This window comes from Thalassophryne amazonica, chromosome 15, assembly GCF_902500255.1.
Source record: "Thalassophryne amazonica chromosome 15, fThaAma1.1, whole genome shotgun sequence".
NCBI classification, from domain to species: Eukaryota; Metazoa; Chordata; class Actinopteri; order Batrachoidiformes; family Batrachoididae; genus Thalassophryne; species Thalassophryne amazonica.
In genome coordinates, this window is record NC_047117.1 from 20,339,233 (window position 1) to 20,362,026 (window position 22,794).

Sequence of the window (22,794 nt, forward strand, 5' to 3'; positions counted from 1 at the left end):
ACTCAGCTCTGCTCACTGTTGAGTTCACCAGTTAGTGTAGAAGCCCCATGGGATGCCCACATGTCACCTGACCTGATGGCGACTTTTGAGAGTTTGGGATTGACCAGTTGTGTGTCTGGGTGGTTTCCTTTCAGGAACCAAGGTGGTTTGATAGTGTAGTGGATGCGGGGATGCTCTGCACCTCTTGTGCAGTCTTTTACCCTCAACAAGTCGGGGGATAAACACATGAACATTTCGAAGTCACCAAATACATCTTGGACTTTATTTACATCAGTTATTAAGAAATATGAACAATATGATAGTATGGTGAATCTGTGTGGCTGTGCAAGGAGACTGGTGAGAGAACCCACCAAGACGCCCATGACATATCTGAAGAAGTTATATAGGCTTCTGTCAGTGTAATTGGAGAAACTATGCATATTACAACGCTTGACTGTTCTACCACAGTCATAGCTTAATGGTGGAGGGAAGCAGGAAATTAATTTCATGCAAGAAAGAAGATTAAATCTTAGACCAAGTCTCCCATATGCCATTTGGCAAACTGTAGCAGATTAGATGACACCAAATCCTACACACTGTAGATTTAAAGTGCAAAAATCAGAACATCTGTGAAAGTTCTGGCCAGTGTACCATCTAATTTTAAATCAGTTTTCTCAGACTGTTTGCACATTGGCCAGATATGGTGCCGAGTTTATTCTGAACCGGTAATTTCACCAATGAATGCTTACCCTCTCCTCTGGTGTTTATTTCAGGGCAACCTTTGACGAAAAAAATAAGAATAATTGCAAGATTAGCATGGATTCCCCCCCCCCCCCCCCCCAAAACTTCAGATCTTCAAATGGATTAATCTCAAATTGTGATGATTTGTTTAAGGTCAGGCCTTTTTCCTCTGTGTTTTGTGAAATTTTATTTTATTTTTTAAATAATCAACAGATCAACTGATGCAAGTGAATACAAGACAAAGGCATTAACCAGTAGCAAGATCCATTTTATTATTATTTGAGGGGTGGTGTCTATATCTGCTGGGAAGAATGATAATTATTGATGAAACTGAATAAATCCAGAATTCCACCAAATCTAAAAAGAATTCACACCGTGTTGTTTGTAGAAGTTGGACTGATGGATGTGCTTCAGTCTCATTCTGGCCAAATCAGCCGTCAGCTCTAAAAAAAAAACAAAAAAACAACCCAACGCTCATCTACTTCTATGCGTTCACACTTCTGTAAAATCTACTAGCTTTTCTTGATTAAAAACAAAAATAGAAACCTGAGTGGGAAATATCCCCTTGTAGGAATCTTGCAGCATCTGAAGAGCAGGTTGCAGTCTTTTGAACACTTGGTCATTGTTTTGTTGAAATATGCTAAGCTGCTGTGTTTTGGTGTTTCTTTCTTCAACACTTGTCTTCTTAGTCTGCAGCATGGACTAGTTCACTCACGACAGCAGTGTAGGATAGAAGACGTGAAGTACAGAAGATGGTCGGGGAGCAGTATTCTTGGTCTCTTGTCACTGTAATGAAGTCCCCAGATACTTCCTTTGCAGCTTCCATCATTATGTGTGACCAGCTAAGCTAGAAATATGACTTTACTCCACACTTCCTTTTGTTTCACTCTGGCACAGAATCCATTGTCACCAGGAGAATTTCTCCCCTCCTCTACAACACATGAAGGTCAGCTCTGAATAAGGAGTTGATGAACCCCCTCACATCTATCCATGAATCTTGTAGTGTCACAGAAAACAGAATATTTCAATTGGAGGTACAAGTACAAGATTTGGCAAACATACTTCTTTTGACGTTGCCCTCTTGAAAATGCCCATGGGCTTCTCAAAATTTCAAATTGGCAGCCATGTTCCAAGATGTTTGCCATAGTTGGTATGTAAATTCTTTCTTTGATAAATATGCAGAGACCTTCCCAGTATTGATGATCCTCATATCAAATCATGCCTTTTTAACCATTTAGAATCCAAATTTGAACCTGCACAAGCCATTTCTCAACTTATGCAACATTACTTCAGCATGCCACGATTGCAGTCTACCAATATATAAACCTGGGTTTAATTCTGTGCCACGCTGCCTGTCTGTTTTCTTGAACATAACATTTCATCTGCATCATTGCAGCCCAACCAGCTGTAAGTGGACAACAACCTTGGTGTGGGATGTAACCTGTGATGGACTGGCTTTGCATTCACGGTCAGCTTTAGACTTTCATCTGCTTCAGGCTATGATATACTAGAGGCCTATGTAGAACTTCTTTGTTGTCAATAACCTGATTTTGGACACAAAGCTCACACAAATTGGTTAATCTCTTGGGATTCTGCACAGTTGAATATACTAAAATGGCAGAAATTTTTAAGCTTCTTTAAATATTTTAAGTGGTCCGTGGACTATTCAAAAGAGTAATCTCTCTGGTATATTCTTACCTGATTTGATGTTTGTACCACCATTTGAAAGGTTATTACTTCACTATGGTAAGTGCTATTGCTATCATATTTGTCAAATATGTTTCAGCAGAGCTGCTGCACTCTTTAGTCCAGTAGTTGAAGCAGTTTGTTCATCTCTGTATTCCATCACATTTGTTTTTGAGAAAGAATGCTTTCTGACTTCATTGGACTTATCACCTTCAGATTACAGTCCAGCACGTATAATATTTCACGTGACGTGACCTTGAAGCTGAGCAGTGCGAGGAGAGGGCTGTAGTTTTGCAGAGACGAGCGCTTTCTTGGTGGAAGAAATGAAGAAGCTGCCACCTCAGTTTGGTGATCAGTCCATTAAAGATCAGCCACACACTGTGTGAGGACGAGACAGATTGATAAGTGTTGCACCACCGTTAATCTTGATGGCCTCTAGCAAGGGACTGATGCCAGCAGCAGGGATCTGTTTCAACTGGATTAGATGATTTATTTATTTATTTTTTTTTTTGCGACCTCCAATAGGGGTGGGTGGAAAAATCAATACTTGGGAGCACAGCATGACAGGGACATCGTTTCAGAATTGAAGTGGCTGTCAGGCATTGTCATATGGTGACTTTTGTTCGCCATTGTACTTTTAAGCCCTCATTTTTCTTCCCCTCCTCTCCCTTTCACTCGTTTCTTCCCTGCTCATTGTCTGAATTCCCCCGGTGACGTTTTATGTTGCAATTTGAAAACTCGAGGGCAAGAGATCAAGTGCGAGAGAATCTCTTTGAAACCAATTGGCAGACTGGTTCAGCATGTAGTTTGGTTGAGCAACCCCCCCCCCCCGCCATCCTCCTTTCTCGCTTTGTCGTCTCATCTCACCAGACCTCCATTGTGTTCCACAAGGAATTTATTTGCAGTGTATTTGCATTCTCTGATGCTAGACAAGGACAAGCCTGATGTCTCGCCTTTCTTGTGGACAGTTTCTCCACCCGTTTATAAATGGAACCCTCTGGGAGTGCTTGTCGACGGATGTGAGAAATTGGAGATTCTTGTGGAGCGATAGCCCAGCAGTGGCGAATGTAGCAACCCTGATGTGCCACCAGTGTCAAGAGATTGCAAATCAAGTGCTTTAATAACATCTCTGCTGGTTTTGTTTCTTCTTCCTGTTCTCTGACAGAACCTCACGACCCTATTTTTTGTCATTCGGCGTGTTAAAGGCTCACTGTGGCACGGAAACAGCACCCAGCCTTCCTCTGTCACTCTAATTGATAAACATTGGGCTGATATCTTGTAATGAGCTTCCATTCTCTGGCCTATTATACTGGTTAACCCTTTCAACCTACAGAGCGAGAGAGAGCAGAAGAGGAGGGGGAGAGCCAAGGCATCGTCTGACAACAACTACAGCATTTAGATAAGAGTGACACTGTTACAGCACCGCTGCTCCGGAACATCTCGTTTCCTCTGCCTATTATGTGTAGAATCAGCATTGCAAAATCATGAGCTACAACCTCTGATAAAGCTGCTTTAGCACCTTAAAGATGTTTTGATTATGCCTTTTTGAAATGTGTATTTATATTTTTTAATATCATTTAAGCACATGCATGCTTTGGTAGTTTGCCTTTGCACATGCATGTAATCCCACCCCCGTTTGGAGGTGATTACTGTTCTTTCCCATCACATCTCAGCAGCCCATTTCCTCCCCAAACTCTAACACTCATCCACAGTTATTTAGCTGAAATATGGATGAATTGTGGGAGACACAACCCTGTGTAATTGACATGATTAATGCCAACCATTATCATTTCATCTACAGCAAGCTGTCTCCTCTGGCAGAGCAGGCACCCATGCTGGCCGACCATGTCAGCCAGGCCATGTAGTGGAAGGTACTGCCCATGATTACAGTGTCGCAAGTCATAACGGTCTCTCTGCCAGTAAGGTGGGCCTCGGTGGTTGCCTGGGTGGGAAGCAAACAGAGCAAAGTTTACCATCTGTGCTCTTCAGCTGCACTTTGACTCGCTATGCAGAGCTGCTTGTCTTTGAGTATGAATTGTTTTTTCGTGGTTGTATTCCTATTGAGCTGTAAACATTAACCCCTTCGACATAATAAAAGCCATGCTTGCTATTATAAAAGCTCACTTTTTGTTCATCTTTTATAATTAATTAACGCTACAGTGTGTATGAGTTAGTGTCATCTAGTGGTGACGTTTCATGATTTTATTTCTCCTTCACATTTTCCAATCTTTGGCGATGGGGACTCGTGCTCCTTTGCCTTCTTTTGTGATGAGCAACATGTATAATCCTCTATTTCACAAAATTAAGGGTTCAGTGTATATGAGAGTGACCACCGATTCCTCTTTTTTTCTTAAGACTTCAAGCCAAGCTTCTAAATTCAGAGTAAACATGTCCCTTTTGTGTTACTGTACCAACATGGCCCTTGTATATGGCAGCCTCCATGAAGGGGCCTACTCCGAAGTAGTTGCCAAGGGTTGATTCTGAGCTCATGAAAACACATTGATTCCTTGTTTTAGTTAATTACATGCTAATGAACAGATAGTTCTGAAATGCTGTATTCTATTTCTGTGCGTAAACACCCATAAATCCTACACACTGTAGTTTTAAAGATTAGTTTGTTAGAAAGTCCCTAGAATTCTCCTTTTGGTTTTGCTCCTTTATTCTGTCACTGGATGTGAATGGAACTGAACGCAAGCCTGTGCAAACAGAGAAGCTGTAGCTCAGACTGGAACTTTCACAATAACATGACACAATAAGCCCTTCATAATTACCAAGCTTATTCTCTCACATGACATAAACGAAATGACCTGTAGAATTAACATCGACTCATTTTTTTCCCACTTAAACTGAACTTTAATGGTCTTACTGAAGTTTTCAGCCTTTTGTGGTTGTTATTTTAGGGGTAAGTGTGTGAATTTGGTTTATTCTGCCATGGCCGACTTTGGCTGTGGATATTAGGAAAGCCCATTACAGCATGGAGGGTTTGGGTATTTGGACAAGCTTAATACACAGGTGATGAAGTGTTTGTTTATGGTTATGGGTTTGAACACAGCGCAGCTGATTAGTACTTCATGTGTCTCAGAAAAGAGGAGATGGAGATTCTCTAAGTTTGCTTTACATGTGTTTAAAAGACTGGAAAGCCACAGGATCATTAATCACATGAAGAAAAAGATATATTCATAAATAAAATAATTATTTTTTGGAAAGTATTCTTTGGGTAATGTTTTTAGGCTGGTTGCTTCACTCTTAGCAGGATTACTGTAAAACTGCTGAACCGATTTTTAAGAAACACGGTGGAGGTGTGTGGTGCATGAAGGAAGATGGAAATAAATTTTGGAGTGAACTCACATTGCCATAATAGGTTTTACTCCTTTTTCTCTCATCCAAAGAAAATCATCTTTTTAAATAGTTTTGTCAAGTAAGTGTGTTATTATGGCTTTATTAAGTATGTGAACTTTATTTTTGATAACCTCAGAACAGCCAAAACCTCTGGCACCCTCTGTGATCGTTGGCATCTCCTAAAGAGGCTCGGACCCCAGGTTGGGACCAGAGCTCTATGTGATGTCCTTGATCATTGTCATCACTGAGGAACAACAACTACTAGTGCACATTTCACATAGTAGTACTTTAAGAGCATTTACAGTGCATCCAGAAAGTATTCACAGTGCTTAACTTTTTCCACATTTCATTATGTTACACCCTTATTCTAAAATAAATGAATTTCATTTTCCCCCTCAAAATTCTATACACAATACCCCATAATGACAGTGTGAATTTTTTTTTTTTTTAATTTTTGCAAATTTATAAAAAAACAAAACTAAGAAGTCTTGTACGTAAGTATTCAGTCTTTGCCATGAAGCTCAGAATTGAGCTCAGGTGCATCCTGTTTCCACTGATCATCCTTGAGATGTTTCTACAGCTTAATTGGAGTCCACCTGGGGTAAATTCAGTTGATTTGACATGATTTGGAAAGGCACACACCTGTCTACATATAAGGTCCCACAGTTGATAGTGCATGTCAGAGCACAAACCAAGCAAATCTGGGGAAGGGTACAGAAACATTTCTGCTGCTTTGAAGTTCCCAAATGAGCACAGTGGCCTCCATCATCCATAAATGGAAGAAGTTCAGATCCACCAGGACTCTTTCTACAGCTGGCCGCCCGTCTAAATTGAGTGATTGGGGGTAGAAGGGCCTTAGTCAGGGATGTGACTAAGAACCTGATGGTCACTCTGTCAGAGCTCCAGCATTCCTCTTTGGAGAGAGGAGAACCTTCGAGAAGGACAACCATCTCTGCAGCAATCCACCAATCAGGTCTGTATGGTAGAGTAGCCAGACAGAAGCCACTCCTTAGTAAAAGGCACATGGCAGCCCACCTGGAGTTTACCAAAAGGCACCTGAAGGACTCTCAGACCATGAGAAACAAAATTCTCTTGTCTGATGAGACAAAGATTTAAGGCACCATCCGTACAGTGAAGCATGGTGGTGGTGGCAGCATCATCCTGTTGGGATGTTTTTCAGCAGCAGGAACTGGGAGACTAGTTAAGATTGAGGGAAAGATGAATGCAGCAATCTACAGAGACATCCTGGATGAAAACCTGCTCCAGAGCGCTCTTGACGTCAGACTGGGTGTCAGTTCATTTTTCACCAGGACAGTGACCCTAAGCACACAACCAAGATATCAAAGGAGTGGCTTCAGGACAACTCTGTGCATGTCCTTGAGTGGTCCAGCCAGAGCCCAGACCTGAATCCGATTGAACATCTCTGGAGAGATCTGAAAATGTCTGTGCACCTTCACTCTCCATCCAACCTGATGGAGCTTGAGAGGTGCTGCAAAGAGGAATGGGCGAAACTGTCCAAAGATAGGTGCACCAAGCTTTTGGCATCATATTCAAGAAGACTCGAGGCTGTAATTGCTGCCAACAATGCATCAACAAAATATTGAGCAAAGGGTGTGAATACATATGCACACGATTTCTTAGTTTTTTATTATTAATAAATTTGCAAAAATTTCAAAAGACTTTGTTCATGTTGTCGATATGGGGTGCTGTGACTGAGCAGAATTTTGAGGGGAAAAAATGAATTTGCTCCATTTTGGAATAAAGCTGTAATATAACACAATATGGAAAAAGTGAAGTGCTATGAATACTTTATGGATGCACTGGATTGTGTAAAACTGCAATAAGTAAGGATTAAACAACGAGAAGCCGTGCATTATACGGTTTGAATGCACGACGCAGAGTCTAAAACCACAACGCGAAGCGCGCGTATAATGCACGACTTCGAATTGCTTAATCTGCTTATACCATGGTGCCACACAGTGAGCTAACACACAGATATTTATATGTTAACTTTTTTTGTGTTCTTCTTCTTTCCCGTCTTCAGTCTTGTCCAGTTTGTCTGATGTTAAATCTTTATGCCATTGCTTTTGCTGTTCTTCTCGTTTCCTCTCCTCCTCTTCCCATTCCTCAAATGTTTTGTTTTGGCCAAAAATATTAAAATTCACTTGGAAATCCATGTTTTATCGCGTTTCTGTCATTCACCTGTCAAAACACAGCTGATCTGCGCCAACTGATTTGCATGTTGCTATGGTGACGACCAGAGCTGAGTGATATTACAGTGACTTAACTCGCCGAACTACGTGTGCGTATACACGAAAGTAATGCACGCCAGTTAGACATGGAATTCTCACTGACCATGGTATAAATAAAAATTATGCACCTGCAATTAATATATAAAACCTTTCCCCAAGGTTTTCCCACCTAATAGATGCAATGCAACACTCTCTGATACACCATTTTTCATAGCTAATGCCGGTCACACTTTCTGTTAACACTGGTGCTCAGTTTTTCTTTTTCCCTGAATGATATACCTTTTACAATGCAATTGTTTGCACTGTTCACATAAATTGGATTGGCTTGAGGGTAGATCGCAAAATTTTCTCCCATGGTGGATGTCCCACAAAATGGGGGTGAGTCTAAAACACAACAATCTGCTGCATTTTCCAGACAATTCAATGATGCAGGATGATGACAGAGTGTGCTCTGTGGGTCACCACGGTGTAATCAAAATCCATGCTGTATAGCAAATTCAAACTGGTGTACTTTCTACACTGTTTATACCATCCACTGCTAATGTGCATGATGGATTTGGCTGCAGATCTGCTGTGTTATGTTTGAAGAATAACATAATCTAGTAATTTATGGACTTTGTTATACCAACCGTTTAGTCCTTTTTTGGCCTGGTTTCCTCCTTCTGTCTCCCCATTGCTGCTTTTCTTTCTTAAACTGATTGCAGTTAAGAGACAAACGAAATTCACATCAACGTATTTTCCCCAACATCTTGTTTACATACTTTCTTCATTTTATTCATTCTAAGGTCTTCATGTGGGGTCAGTGACCACTCTGATCCCACACAAAGAAAGAGACATAGATTGATAATTAAGGGTTAACACCCTACGGAAACCTCCTCTAATGTCATTTATATCGATCGGTTTTCTGTCACGCATGAAATGTTGTCTTTCAAATTGAAATGGCGGTCCCCTTAAAAAATGCTTAACCACAAACTTTGAGAAGGTTTCATTTATTAAGACTTATATGTGGATTAGTAGTTACTGTATGTTTGTGTACTCTTAGTTACTTTAAGGTTAATTTGAGATGGTTGGTAATGTACTACAACATTTGGGATATCGCAGTATTGACCCAATCTTTATAATGGAAACTGGTTTTGAAAAGGATGGAAAATAAAATTATAGTTGATATTTTCAGGCTGTGTTTTAGTTTTTCCACCTCTGCCAAGTTCAAAGGCTTGTTCTGATAACAAATTCCGACAGAGAAAAATGTCCTCCCTGTGCATTGTGGGTATGGTATGATTTGGTGTGCCGGAGGGCATTAGTAAATATGTGTCCACTGTTATTAATCAACATGACACAAGGGCAGAAATGACACAATGCTTTTCATTTGTTTTTACTCATAATGCGTAAAGGTACTCTTTGGCTTGTTTTCTCAGTTTTGAAAAAAAAAATCTTTTTTTTTTTTTTACTCAAATGGTTTTGTATGAATGTACAATAATCACTTTTTTTTTTTGTTTCAGACTGTATAAAGTTTTATTTTTTCCTCCCCAGTCTAACTGCGCTCAGTATGCGGCAGAGAAACGAGACGAGGAGAAAATGTGTGACCACCTGATTCGAGCAGCCAAGTACCGTGACCATGTAACAGCCACACAGCTCATCCAGAAGATTGTCAACATCTTGACCGACAAACATGGAGCTTGGGGAAATGCCTCCAAAAGGTACCACACGTGACACGGCCAAACACAAAACTAAAACTTGAACTTGCTTAATCGGGTTTTGTCCATAAAGGGTGCAAACTACGTTATGTTTATTTAGTGCAGCGCTGTATCAGAGCATATTGTTGTTTGTATTACAAACTTGCCTTTTGAAGAGCTTTCCAGTTGGTATTTGGTTTTGCCACTTAGGCATATTGTTGTGCACACAGTTTGCCTGTCTGTTTCTCTAATGTTAAAGGGATACTCCTTCAAAACTGTCACGCATCCTAGTTTTCAGTCCGATGACATGCACTGGTTTTTCAAAGCAGCAACAGTGCTTTGGGCAAGTGGAAGTACTACATACAGGATTATAGTAAACCTAGTGTGTTGCCCGTGGGGATCCATGAGCTCTAGATTGGGTAGTGTTTATAAAATAGGCAGCTGACATTTTTCAAGAGTGGTAATAAATTATGCAAAGTTTCTATAATGAGTTGGAATGGCATGTGAGTCCAGAATGTTTTTAGAACATTAGACCTCTGAGGTGGTTTAGGCATCTGGTAAGGATGCCTCCTGGGCGCCTCCCTAGGGAGGTGTTCCAGGCACGTTCATCTGGGAGGAGACCCCGGGGAAGACCCAGGACTAGGTGGAGAGATTATATCTCCACACTGGCCTGGGAATGCCTCGGGATCCTCCAGTCATAGGTTGTCAATGTGGCATGGGAAAGGGAAGTCTGGGGTCCCCTGCTGGAGCTGTTGCCCCCGCGACCCGAACACTTAAAAACGGTTGAAGATGAGTGAGTGAGATGAGAGTAGACCTCAACAGTTTTTAGAAGAAGAACTTGACCCTTTGTTCCTGTTAATTATGTATTTTTATGTTAATTTACTGTCTTAATGTATTTTATAAATTGTTTAGGTTCTTGTTATCATATACACACTATTATCATTATTTTTATTTTATTTTTGCTTCTGTTTTGTCATTTGATTTTTAAATGGACCACAGTGGAAATAAATGTTTTCACTTTCTTGTGTCATCAATGTATTTCTAACATATTTGCAATTCTATTATGTACTTACATTGAACTTACTAAATAAAATCACGCAGGCACCCATTCACGCTTTTAATATAAAGATAATTTACCGCCCCCTGCTGGAATGGTGTGTGAGTCCAGAATGTAATTAGCAATGTTAGTTAATATCCGTAGTTTCTCCAAAAATATTAGTCCTATCAACATTCTATTTTTGCAGCATTCATCCTTGACCCAAAATACATAAGCATACCAAACAGCAAATGTCAGCTCTACCCAGTTTGTCCGTGTTTGAAGTTATAGACACGCACGCACAGCTTCTATTTTTAGATATGCACAAAATGAGACGATGGCGGAAGACATCAAACACAGTACACTTTACACTCATGGTAACGGCAACATGACACTTAACTAACTAAACCAATTAAACTACAAAAACACAAACTAACACTAACAACACTGTTAAACTAACATGAACCACAATAACATTTAAAATCCCTAACCCCCAAACTCCCATGGTGCATTGCAGCACATTGTACATTGTTTTCTGGTTAGCTAAAATTGCTAATTTCTCAAAAAAAAAAAAAATTTGTCCTACCAACTTTCCATTTTCAACAGTGTTCATCCTTTACCCAAAATACATAAGCATACCAAATGTCAGCTCTCCCCGGTTTCTCCATGATCAAAGCCATATGCACGCACACACAGAGGCCACTTGGCTATTGTAATATACATGACTACATTTCCTGCTTTTCCATCTGTTGCAGATGCTCAAAGCACTTTACAATGATGCTTCATATTCACCTATTCACACATCAGTGTTAGCTTGTTGTCATGCAAGGTGCTCAACTGTACAGAGGAACAACGTGACTATTAAGGACCTTGCTCAAGGGAACCTTAATGAATTTCCTGTCTGGGGAGTCACACTGAGGAGCCTCTGGTCAGAAATGTACTTATCAAATTGCTCATGTTTAAACATGTCTGGATAAATAGGAGACTACTGAAGAACAAAATCATGTTGTTTCTCATGTGCAGAAAACAGTTTTAACACTGCATTTTATGGAAATTATGCTACATTAAAAAATGTCTCCTGTTTAAACTTTTGTGGATAAATGAGGTTGTTTTCAAAATTAACCTCTAGGATTTTTCAACCTTGGGCCTATTTTTAGATGTTTTGGGGGTCAACATTTTACTTTGGGACAAAATAATTTCACTCAGTCTAGTATTGAATTTGAATGCTAACACCATTGCAGGCTTAACACCTATAAAGTGCAGTCCAGTGGGGCAAGCTAAAAACTTCACATTAAACTGCTTCTTTCTTTAAATGTAACGGGCAGAAATGTCATTGGAAGTGTCTGGTCTCAGCTCTGCATGTTTGACTGAGTAAATGTGAAGGAACCTTTTTAAATAACTGATTCTACAGCCAGCTACTATGCATAGACTTTTTCACCTGTTTGGGTTCGTTCTCCTACTCCCAACAGGAATGATCCCCTCATCATACCCATGACAACTCTTCGGGAGTTATAGGCTTCTGTGGCCTAATTTAAGAAACTGTCCATACTACAATTCTGTTGCATCCCCAGTCCCAGACTGGTGGTTTTGATGCACATGAAAGGACTTTGTTTGGGGAAAAAAAGGCAGCAGATCCAGGCTCAAGTCTCCTATATGACTTCTGCCAACCTTAACTGCAATTTCACATTTTTTGGAAAATCCTTCTCTGTTCCACTCTGGAAGGACGATGTATACAAATGCCTGAAAATTCCGAACTGATAATGTGATACTTTTGTTAAACCCCTTGAATTAAAGTGAAAGTCCACACGACAAGTCAATGGCTTCATGAAGGAAGGAAGCAGAAGATGGAATGAAAAAGTAACAGTAACACTTTTTTTTTTCTTCCAGCCTCAGTAAACTCCAAAGGTGTTTGCAGTGTTTGAATTTCTGTAAGTCTGTAGATAGCTTCTGATACCTTTTCAGAACAAAAATAAGAATTAATATTATATTTTACTCATGAATTACAACAATATTGTATTATTACGGAGGCATGATGACTTTGACATTAGCACTGTTGCCTCACAACAAGGAGGTCCCTAGATCACTTTTTGTACAGTGTTTGCTTGTTTTCCCCGTGTTTGTGTGGAAGAACATGCCCCCCCGTGATCCTTAACTGGAATAAATGGGTTTAGAGATGGATGGATGGATGTTTGTTTGTTTTTTTATTTCCAAGATCTGACTGATTTTTTTTTTTTTACTGTTTTACTTTTTTGCGCTGTTACTTAAATGCCCCCTATCAATATTTTGTTGTCCCACCCTGCAAAACCTACGTTTGTGTGTATTTCTGGAGGTGCATGAATGAAATGGTTTTAAACATATTTCTGGAGAGATGGAATGTGAAACATTTAATTATGACCTACAGTAAAACATAGGAGATTAATTAATGGGTTTAATCCACTCAGAAATGTCACAAATAAATCTGAAATCACTGCACTATAGTTCATCCGCTGCACCGAGATTAGACGGCAGGTTTTGTGCTTAAATTACACAGTGACCAAAAGTTTAGAATTGATCCAACAGTACATTTTCCATGACAATAACAAGAAACACCTGTTTGTCTTTGATCGCAATACAATTACACTTCATTGTATTTCAGCATTAGCTTGCCACATTTGATATAGTAGAAAACATGAACTCAACACTACGGAATGAATCATATTTGACACATTATCACCTTATACTTGAAAAAAAAAAGATTCCTTAAAGCGGTGATAATTTCATGCACATGTATGTTTCACTTTTTCTTTCTTTTTTTTAACCTTTTAAATGTATTGGGTGTTTTTGCGTGGTGCCACTGCCTCTCTGTTTAGTAGATTTTATACATGGTGTAAGTGATGAGTATAATTTTCTTTTCTTATGCACATGATCATTCACTTTAAGATAAGTGGCAATGTTGGGTAAAGCTGTTATTGGAGTGCATTTAATCACGAGAATGGACCTGTTTTGTGTGAATCGTGTTCTTTGTCTCTCCTCTTTCTCTGTCTCTCTCTCTCTCTCTCTCTCTCTCTCTCTCTCTCTCTCTCTCTCTCTCTCTCTCTCTCTCTCTCTCTCTCTCTCTCTCTGTGCCTAAAAAAAACATTTCCAGGCACTGTAATAGTTTTATTCCTGTAATTGTTCTCTCCTCCAGTCCTCGTGACTTTGATTAAATTAGATTTGTAAAGGTGAAAATGTCAGCTGTAGGATGAATGACGTATCGACTCGGTAGCGAGATGAAAGCCACTTAAATAGCTCTGCACCCATTAAAAACCAGAGGGAACCTTATCCTCTGCTTGTGTTTGTTTCACCAAATAGGCAGCAGAATCCAATACATCTATTCCCTAATGATGGCTGTTTGTGCAGGTAGTGTGTAATGGTGAGCTGGAGAGGCGGCGGCTGGCTCACGCTTGTTAGGCTGAACCAACTCTCCTGAGACTCGTCTGGCGAGGCTTAGTTGCCATTGCATCAGGAGTCTGTATTTGCAGTCTTTGTTTTCTTTCTTCTCTTCCTCATATGAGCATGCAATGTAGTATTTGTCATATTTTTTCATTTCTTGAGGCCATCTCCATCCCCACCCTTCTTCCATCTCTTTGTTTTTATTACTTTCCACGATGCTGCTTGCTATGGAGATTGTATTCTATGATTTCTGGCCAGAAAGTCCCCCCCGACCCATTACCGACCCTTTATGCTGTCTCACTATTGATGGTTTTCCTAATGGCTGCCGATGGGCACAGGGAGCCATTGGCACTGGGCCTTGGAGTGCAGCGCTCTTTTAATAAATCACAATCAGTCCTTTGCCATTACATCAATATTTTTGGTCAATTACTGTGAAGGTCAGGTGGCGCAGCTTCGCACCAGAGCCCCTGGTATTTGGGGCATAGGAGAAACATCTGGCACTACGAGCCCCAGAAAAAAAAGAACAAGTCAGAGAGGGATGAAGTGGACACATCTGCATACCTGCAGGCATTCAAATAAAAGAAAAAAAAAAACCTCAGCACACAAATTGTGTGAAGCAGCGATGTCCTGACTTCCTTGTAATTAAGGACAGAGCAATAAGGGATGCGCCCAATGAGCCGCACCGCCTCTTACCAGCGGTGAAAATGAAACCCTGCAACACACGAAGACAGTATGCCGCTACAATTATGACCTTTTGTTGCTTCAGCGCAAAATCCAAACCCACCCGCTCACAAGCCATAAAAAAGTATTCCCCAAAGTTTCCATTCAATAAAAAGTCTGAAAACGAAAATATTATTTTCTCACAAGCTGATGGGAATTGTTTCCTCACGGCAGGCATCTAATATCTTCTGACAGAGCGTGACCCGCCTGAATGCAATTTGTGTCTTAATATCCAGCTTACAGCGGCCCCGGCCTCTGGAGAAAGGAGGTGTGAGGTTATCCCACCCTTTCTATTCCTGTCTGCTTTTTGTCTTTCCCATTTCTTTCTCAGTCTGTGATTCTCTCTTCTCTTTTCTCTGTCACAACAAACATTTTATTTTTCCTCATGTTCTTTGCTTTTTCTTTCACTTCGTACTAGGGATGTAACAATAAACTGATACAAATTGAAAAATCAGTTTTAAAGTAGTAAATATGATGGCATCGATACACAGGCCCCCAAATCAATATACTATGAAAATGTGCTATGAGCAAGTCAGAGATTCAGTATTTAACGGTATGAATTGATTGAATTAATCCTTTTTCACTGTTATTTCCGATGCTCTGGTGAGACTGTTCACAGGAATGTTAACTCCAAATCAATATGTTGCACAGTGATAGGTGTTATAATGGATAAATGTACCCGTTTGAACTTCACGTGCACTTTACAATTTGTTAATGATGTCGTACCAGTTCAGAACTATAAACTTATGCTATTCGCCCTATTGAAGCTTCAAATCCTGCAAAATCTCACAAAATGTTGTAGACTTCATCGCACTGCGAGACGTCAGTAACATTGAGAACTGCATTGAGACGTCTGATAATGATGCAATTTAACTGCTGCACACAGACAACAGCAATAACATCGCAACATAAAACTCTTTGTATATTGTGCCTAAAACTCTTGTGAATATATTATCTGGGTTTTTAGACGTTGTTATTGTGTTTGGTTTATGTAAACATGCAAGAAGCTCAGGTTGTTTCTCCGTTATTTTCTATGGAAATCATAGTGAGCTGCGATCGCTTCCTGTCATGTCGTTCTGGGGGAAAGTGACGTTTGCTCTTTAATGTCCTGCTTATTGTCCTTTGCAGCACTGTTTGTCCTGTTTGTTCCAGAGTATTATATATAAAATGTCTGAAATTCGGGTTGCATTTATGAAGATCCACACAGGATAAACATAGCAGACACAGAATATTTGGAATATTTGTTTTAGTAAGTTTTCAGGGTCTCATGCATGCAGTCTGTATTTAACATGATGAAAAGTATAAAACATTACATTTTGGTAGTGTAATGTTCATTTGGAATTGTTGTCATGTGGTTTCTCTATGTTGTTTAGACTGCAGCGACTGTCTGGCACACAAGGGATTATGGGATATCTCAATAGGGCGAATGCTAAGAACAGCTGGCTTCTTCTTCTGGTCTTCCTTGATGCTGTAGTTTTTGGTACTGTATGTCTTGCTGCCCCAAGTGGTGAACAAAAGGCAAGCACAGGCTGTGCCAATGTTTTTCCACACAAACCTAAATAAAATCTCACATTTTTCACAAAATATGAATTTGAAGCTGAGCATAGTCACTTTTGTCTTATTGTAATCTATCATGGAAAATGAATGTGTGCATTAAAGATGTGTATCTGATTGTTTCACATTAAATCATTCCATAATAAAAGTATTGCTCCTGAATCATATCGTAGCCCATGCTTGCCGTATGGTTTAATAAGGGAGCGCTGCACACCCCTACTGTCTAGTTTAGTGCTCTCACAGAGTCCAGAGAGGATTTCTTCACCCAGAATACAAGAGTACTTGCCCTTGTCTGTCATGTAGTACCGAGACATAGACGAACCCTCGGACAGACAGGGCAACTACCTGCTCATCCATATTTCTGTCCCAGTGCCTTGAGACTCAGGTGTACAACATGCCAGCGTCCTGTCTGGATAAGATGAGAAAAAAGTAAATGAATAGCTAGCTAGGATGGCCACAAATGAAACAACTGACAGATGTCATTTTTTTTTCTCTCTGTCTCTGAATCTCATTCTTTTTTTGAGCTTGGGTCCACCGAGCTTCCATCTGCTGTGGTATTTATTTGGGTCAGGAATCATCCTTCATGTATATGACACCTAGACAAAGTCGATGGACAGAGAGAGGAGATGAGGGCAGATGATGGAGAACGCCAACTCGCCGTCTCGGGGGACGACACAACTCTCCTCTTTTTTTCCCCTCTCTCATACCTTCTCTGTATTCATTTTAATGGGCTGACTAATGTACCATGGAAATTCACTCTGGATTCAGAAAGTGGAAGGTAAAAGACAGGTGGCTGCAATTGAAAGCCAGTTTGCACACTTCTTTAACCTCAGAGCTGCCTTTGATACTCTCCTGTTGTAGTCGGTCTGTTTTGGGCAAATGGAAACATTATTTTTCTGTGCTATTTGTGGCTTTCTTTGTCTGACCCTTTAACGTTGCAACAGTGTTCTTTTTATTTCCTTTTTATTTTGGCATTCTCCAGTGTTTTCACCTACAGCTAGTCCCCCCACAGCACATACAACTCCTCCTCCCTCATATAAGCGGCTCATTTTCTGCAGCACCATTGCTCTAATGGACGCCCTTAGGCTAGAGGCTTCCCAGCCAAGGGACATCCATCTTTTGGCATGTCACACTCCCGCCCAGCAAAAAATCTTTGTGATGTGCACTCCAATTTTTCTTCAGTAAATCAAATCTTCCTTCCTTCAGAAAGACGAATGCTTTGGGGTTGGAGTGTTATAGAGAAAATCAATGCCGGCAAAATTGAAACAGTATGCCCCTGTATTGATCGGCCTTGTGAGATCGAAAAGGAACAGCTTTGTAACTGTTCCGCTGGACAGTTAGCTGACCTGTAATGGACAAACTATTGATATTAGCATTACTATTTTATCTTGTGCTATGTCATTTCCCCCACACAGTACCCAGGGACAGAGTAGGACATTCACAGTTATGATCAGAAAAGTCCTTTTCTTTCTTCCCACTAACTGCACAGCTGATGACTTTGAGTGGTGGCAACACAATAATACTGTGTATTTTTTTCGGTTCTCTCTCTTTTCGGTTTACTTTTGATATTGTGGCTACAAACAGTTGCAGTTGTCATGTGCTAATTTTTATCAAACAAACTGCATAACCAATCTAGACTGGTCAGTGTCTAAGGAAGAGATGAGGATTTAGGTTAGCAATATGTAGACCTGGGTGGATACGCTATCATTCTGTGTTCTTGAAAAAGGCGTTTCAGTCCACCCAGCTGTAACTGGGTACCAGCCTTGGATGGGGGAAGTAACCAGAGATCAACTGTTGTCCCATTTACGGGGAGTCATATATTTTCAATTGTTTCATGGTGTGAATTCCGGTGTGAAACACTGACATTGATGGGGCCCGGGGCCTATGTAGGACATTGTACCCAACTAAGCTGACCTGACTAATCTCTTGATGCAGCCAGTTCAAAGGACTAATCAGAAATAATTGTACAATAAAGTAAAAAAACAAAAAAAACAAATAGTGTAGTGCACTATATTCCACCTGTTCATTTGTGAACACTTCCATGGATGCCATAGAATATCTCTGGTCATGCATATTCACAGTGAGGCAAAGGAAACTGTCAAAAAGTGAAGATTTACAATGGTCAGTTTATGTCTGGGAGCACACACTGGTACCATGAGTCACTGTATCCATCACACTATGGAACCACCCTGTGTCCTGGATGGCAATCACCCAATTCGGAAAACTAGTCTGCCTGTCTGCACTGTCAATGACCAAGAGCAACTAAAACCACCCACAACTCAGGTCTCTGTAACCATTGAAGACCATAGAGCATATTTAGCGCTTAAATTAATCAAAGTGACCCCAAGTCTCTCTTTGGTCCAGTTGAACATTTTTTCCTGAAAATGACCAGAAATCCCCTAAGAAATCACCCCCCACTTCAGTAGCAGGCCCAAAAACTGAAGTGAATGCACAAAAGTGTGCATCTTTTTCCTTATTGTGACATAATACGGAAGTAAAATTATTTTATCTGTTGGGAATAATGTAACACCCAAAGTGTAGATGACACAACCAGGCCAAAAGTCTGCTTTGTGGACAGCTTGTGATAGAGTGGGACATGTGCTGTATTATTCCAGTTACTTGATGTACTTATTTTAAATCCAAAATCACGACCACAGATTGCAGTCTTCCTTTTGCTAATACACTCAACAAAAATATAAACGCAACACTTTTGGTTTTGCTCCCATTTTGTATGAGATGAACTCAAAGATCTAAAACTTTTTCCACATACACAATATCACCATTTCCCTCAAATATTGTTCACAAACCAGTCTAAATCTGTGATAGTGAGCACTTCTCCTTTGCTGAGATAATCCATCCCACCTCACAGGTGTGCCATATCAAGATGCTGATTAGACACCATGATTAGTGCACAGGTATGCCTTAGACTGCCCACAATAAAAGGCCACTCTGACAGGTGCAGTTTTATCACACAGCACAATGCCACAGATATCGCAAGATTTGAGGGAGCTTGCAGTTGGCATGCTGACAGCAGGAATGTCAACCAGAGCTATTGCTCGTGTATTGAATGTTCATTTCTCTACCATAAGCCATCTCCAAAGGTGTTTCAGAGAATTTGGCAGTACATCCAACCAGCCTCGCAACCGCAGACCACGTGTAACCACACCAGCCCAGGACCTCCACATCCAGCATGTTCACCTCCAAGATCGTCTGAGACCAGCCACTCGGACAGCTGCTGAAACAATCGGTTTGCATAACCAAAGAATTTCTGCACAAACTGTCAGAAACCGTCTCAGGGAAGCTCATCTGCATGCTTGTCGTCCTCATTGGGGTCTCGACCTGACTCCAGTTCGTCGTCGTAACCGACTTGAGTGGGCAAATGCTCACATTCGCTGGCGTTTGGCACGTTGGAGAGGTGTTCTCTTCACGGATGAATCCCGGTTCACACTGTCCAGGGCAGATGGCAGACAGCATGTGTGGCGTCGTGTGGGTGAGCGGTTTTCTGATGTCAGTGTTGTGGATCGAGTGGCCCATGGTGGCGGTGGGGTTATGGTATGGGCAGGTGTCTGTTATGGATGAAGAACACAGGTGCATTTTATTGATGGCATTTTGAATGCACAGAGATACCGTGATGAGATCCTGAGGCCCATTGTTGTGCCATACATCCAAGAACATCACCTCATGTTGCAGCAGGATAATGCAAGGCCCCATGTTGCAAGGATCTGTACACAATTCTTGGAAGCTGAAAATGTCCGTTATTGCATGGCCAGCATACTCACCGGACATGTCACCCATTGAGCATGTTTGGGATGCTCTGGACCGGCATATACGACAGCGTGTACCAGTTCCTGCCAATATCCAGCAACTTTGCACAGCCATTGAAGAGTGGACCAACATTCCACAGGCCACAATTGACAACCTGATCAACTCTATGCGAAGGAGATGTGTTGCACTGCATGAGGCAAATGGTGGTCACACCAGATACTGACTGGTATCCCCCCCCCCAATAAAACAAAACTGCACCTTTCAGAGTGGCCTTTTATTGTGGACAGTCTAAGGCACACCTGTGCACTAATCATGGTGTCTAATCAGCATCTTGATATGGCACACCTGTGAGGTGGGATGGATTATCTCAGCAAAGGAGAAGTGCTCACTGTCACAGATTTAGACTGGTTTGTGAACAATATTTGAGGGAAATGGTGATATTGTGTATGTGGAAAAAGTTTTAGATCTTTGAGTTCATCTCATACAAAATGGGAGCAAAACCAAAGTGTTCGTTTATATTTTTGTTGAGTGTAGTTCTGCACTTGCGTACAATATCCTGATCCATATAACACTTGTGCAAGCCTGCATTTCTATTTGCTACAGTATAAATGATCTGATTCGGAGGATTTGCATCTTTATTGCTTTTACAGAGATGCTGTGAGTATGACCCAGATTGTTTTATTTTCTCCTCTGGGTTCAGTACATCACTATATTTGGAAGTTAAATTATCTGAGGCTTCTCTGTCTGGTAATTATATATATATATGAAAAAGTACTTTTGAATAATTTTAGACTTTGGATGTAGACTGTGAAGGCGAACAGAAGCACAAGTGACCTTAGGTTTTCAAAAGTAGGTTGTTGGGAGGCTCTGTACTTTAGAGGATTTTTAAAGCAGTGAATCTTGATATATTTTTTAAATAATTGATTGCGAGAGAAGCCGCAGTGGCTAGATTAATCCCATTTTATGCTTTAATTCCCTGTTTAAATCACAGTTTGTTATATTATTGAATGCAATGCTTGGGTTAAAGCTGAGGTCTGCACATTGTCTGTGTAAGTTTGCGTGCATGTTTCATGGTCAAATGTACATTATGGCTGTGCTGCCACTGTGCAAGCAGAGCTGAAAAAGGAAATGGGACTCTGGTATGTCAGTGAAGATTATGCCATAGGAAACAAGAACATAATTGTTTAAAGTACAAAGATTCTTTAAAACGCACCACACGAGAAGCCCGGGAAGATAAACAGACAAAGGAAGATAGATATAACAAGTGAGATGGAGTGAAAGTTTTTTTACTGGTGCAAGGAAAGATGAGCCATGCATGTTCATCCATCAGTGCATGTATGCAAAATGCTAGTTTCTGTATGGAAAAACTGCAGCTGTTAGCAAAAGAATAAACACTGGTCGGATCAAAAGTATTTTCAAATTCTGGTCTTGTTGTATTTCTGTACTCATCCAGAACAAGTCAGTGCTGCTACAGTAAATTCCTTGGACTGATATCTTGGACTGATGTTTTCCTTCCTACAAACAAACGTTTTGGAGGTATATAGCAATAAGTCCATCTGTCTGTCCATGAATATTGTAAGTGCAAGTATTGTGAAAGTGCTTGGTGGATTTCAATGAAACTTCACACAGGGAAGATGTACATGGATGAAAATAAATTACATTCTGACATTTTAATGGGGAGATAATTGGAAGTTTGTGTTTAATTGATGCATCATGATATTGACTTTGGAAATGCAATTTCTCCAAAACCATTTGGTGGCTTTTAATGAAACTTCACACAGTGGTAGCACACCATGTGAAGATGTGTATGAAGGAAAATAATTCTGGTCTGACATCGTGAAGGGGAGATAAAGGAATTTTGTCTTTAAATATTGTAGTACACTATGATATCGACTTCAGAAGTAGAACTCCTCCTAAATCACTTTTGGGGTTTCAGTGAAACTTTAGAGAGCTTGTACACTGTGTATTGACACTGAACCACATATGCACACTACACACAAGAGCAGGACATAATCTTCATAAATGGGGAATGGCAGGTGTGATTGTGGCCACAAAGATCAGACCGTTCACCACATTGTGAACAAGTGCCACCTACGGTGTTTCGCTGGGAGCGCCAATGAGCCGAACAGAATAACAGACACTATCCTTGCCTGGATTTCATCTCTGGGTCTAACTTTTAGATTTGTAGTTTGTGTAGTAAGACTTTACTTTTTACCACATTGACTGAAGATACCATTACATATCTATTATGTTTCAGGTTTTACATCACAAAAGATTTACTATGACTGATATATAATACGTGCAAGCAGCTAATATGGTTGAGTGGGGAGTATCATTTTATGACCTTGGTCACAAATCAGTAGTTTAATTTGCTTATTTATTATCAACTTATTTAAGAGAAGATGTATTCAAGATGGTTTTAGTGATTAAATGATGGTCTACATATCGTGATCACTAAGGTTTTCCTTTCTGTAGACTGGGGGAAGAGGTCATTTTGCACAATACTTAGCTGTCTCATCTTAACCAATAATGGCTTTTGGTTTGCTTATAAATAGCATGCTGTCTGTACACAAACAGGACATGATGTACTGAGCAGCAGCAGCTATATCAATCCACGGAGTTGTTTCCTTTAGTTCAG

At 40.4% G+C, this 22,794-nt stretch overlaps 1 protein-coding gene across 9 annotated transcripts in view; it reads left to right on the top strand.

Annotated features, from left to right (window-relative positions):
• lrba (LPS responsive beige-like anchor protein) overlaps positions 1-22,794 on the top strand; it is a 395,517-nt gene that overhangs the window by 167,492 nt on the left and 205,231 nt on the right. For all 9 annotated transcript variants that reach the window (XM_034188370.1, XM_034188371.1, XM_034188368.1 and 6 more), the window contains one exon: positions 9,528-9,694. In XM_034188370.1, coding sequence (XP_034044261.1) covers positions 9,528-9,694 — 167 coding nt within the window. The remainder of the gene's footprint in view (positions 1-9,527; positions 9,695-22,794) is intronic.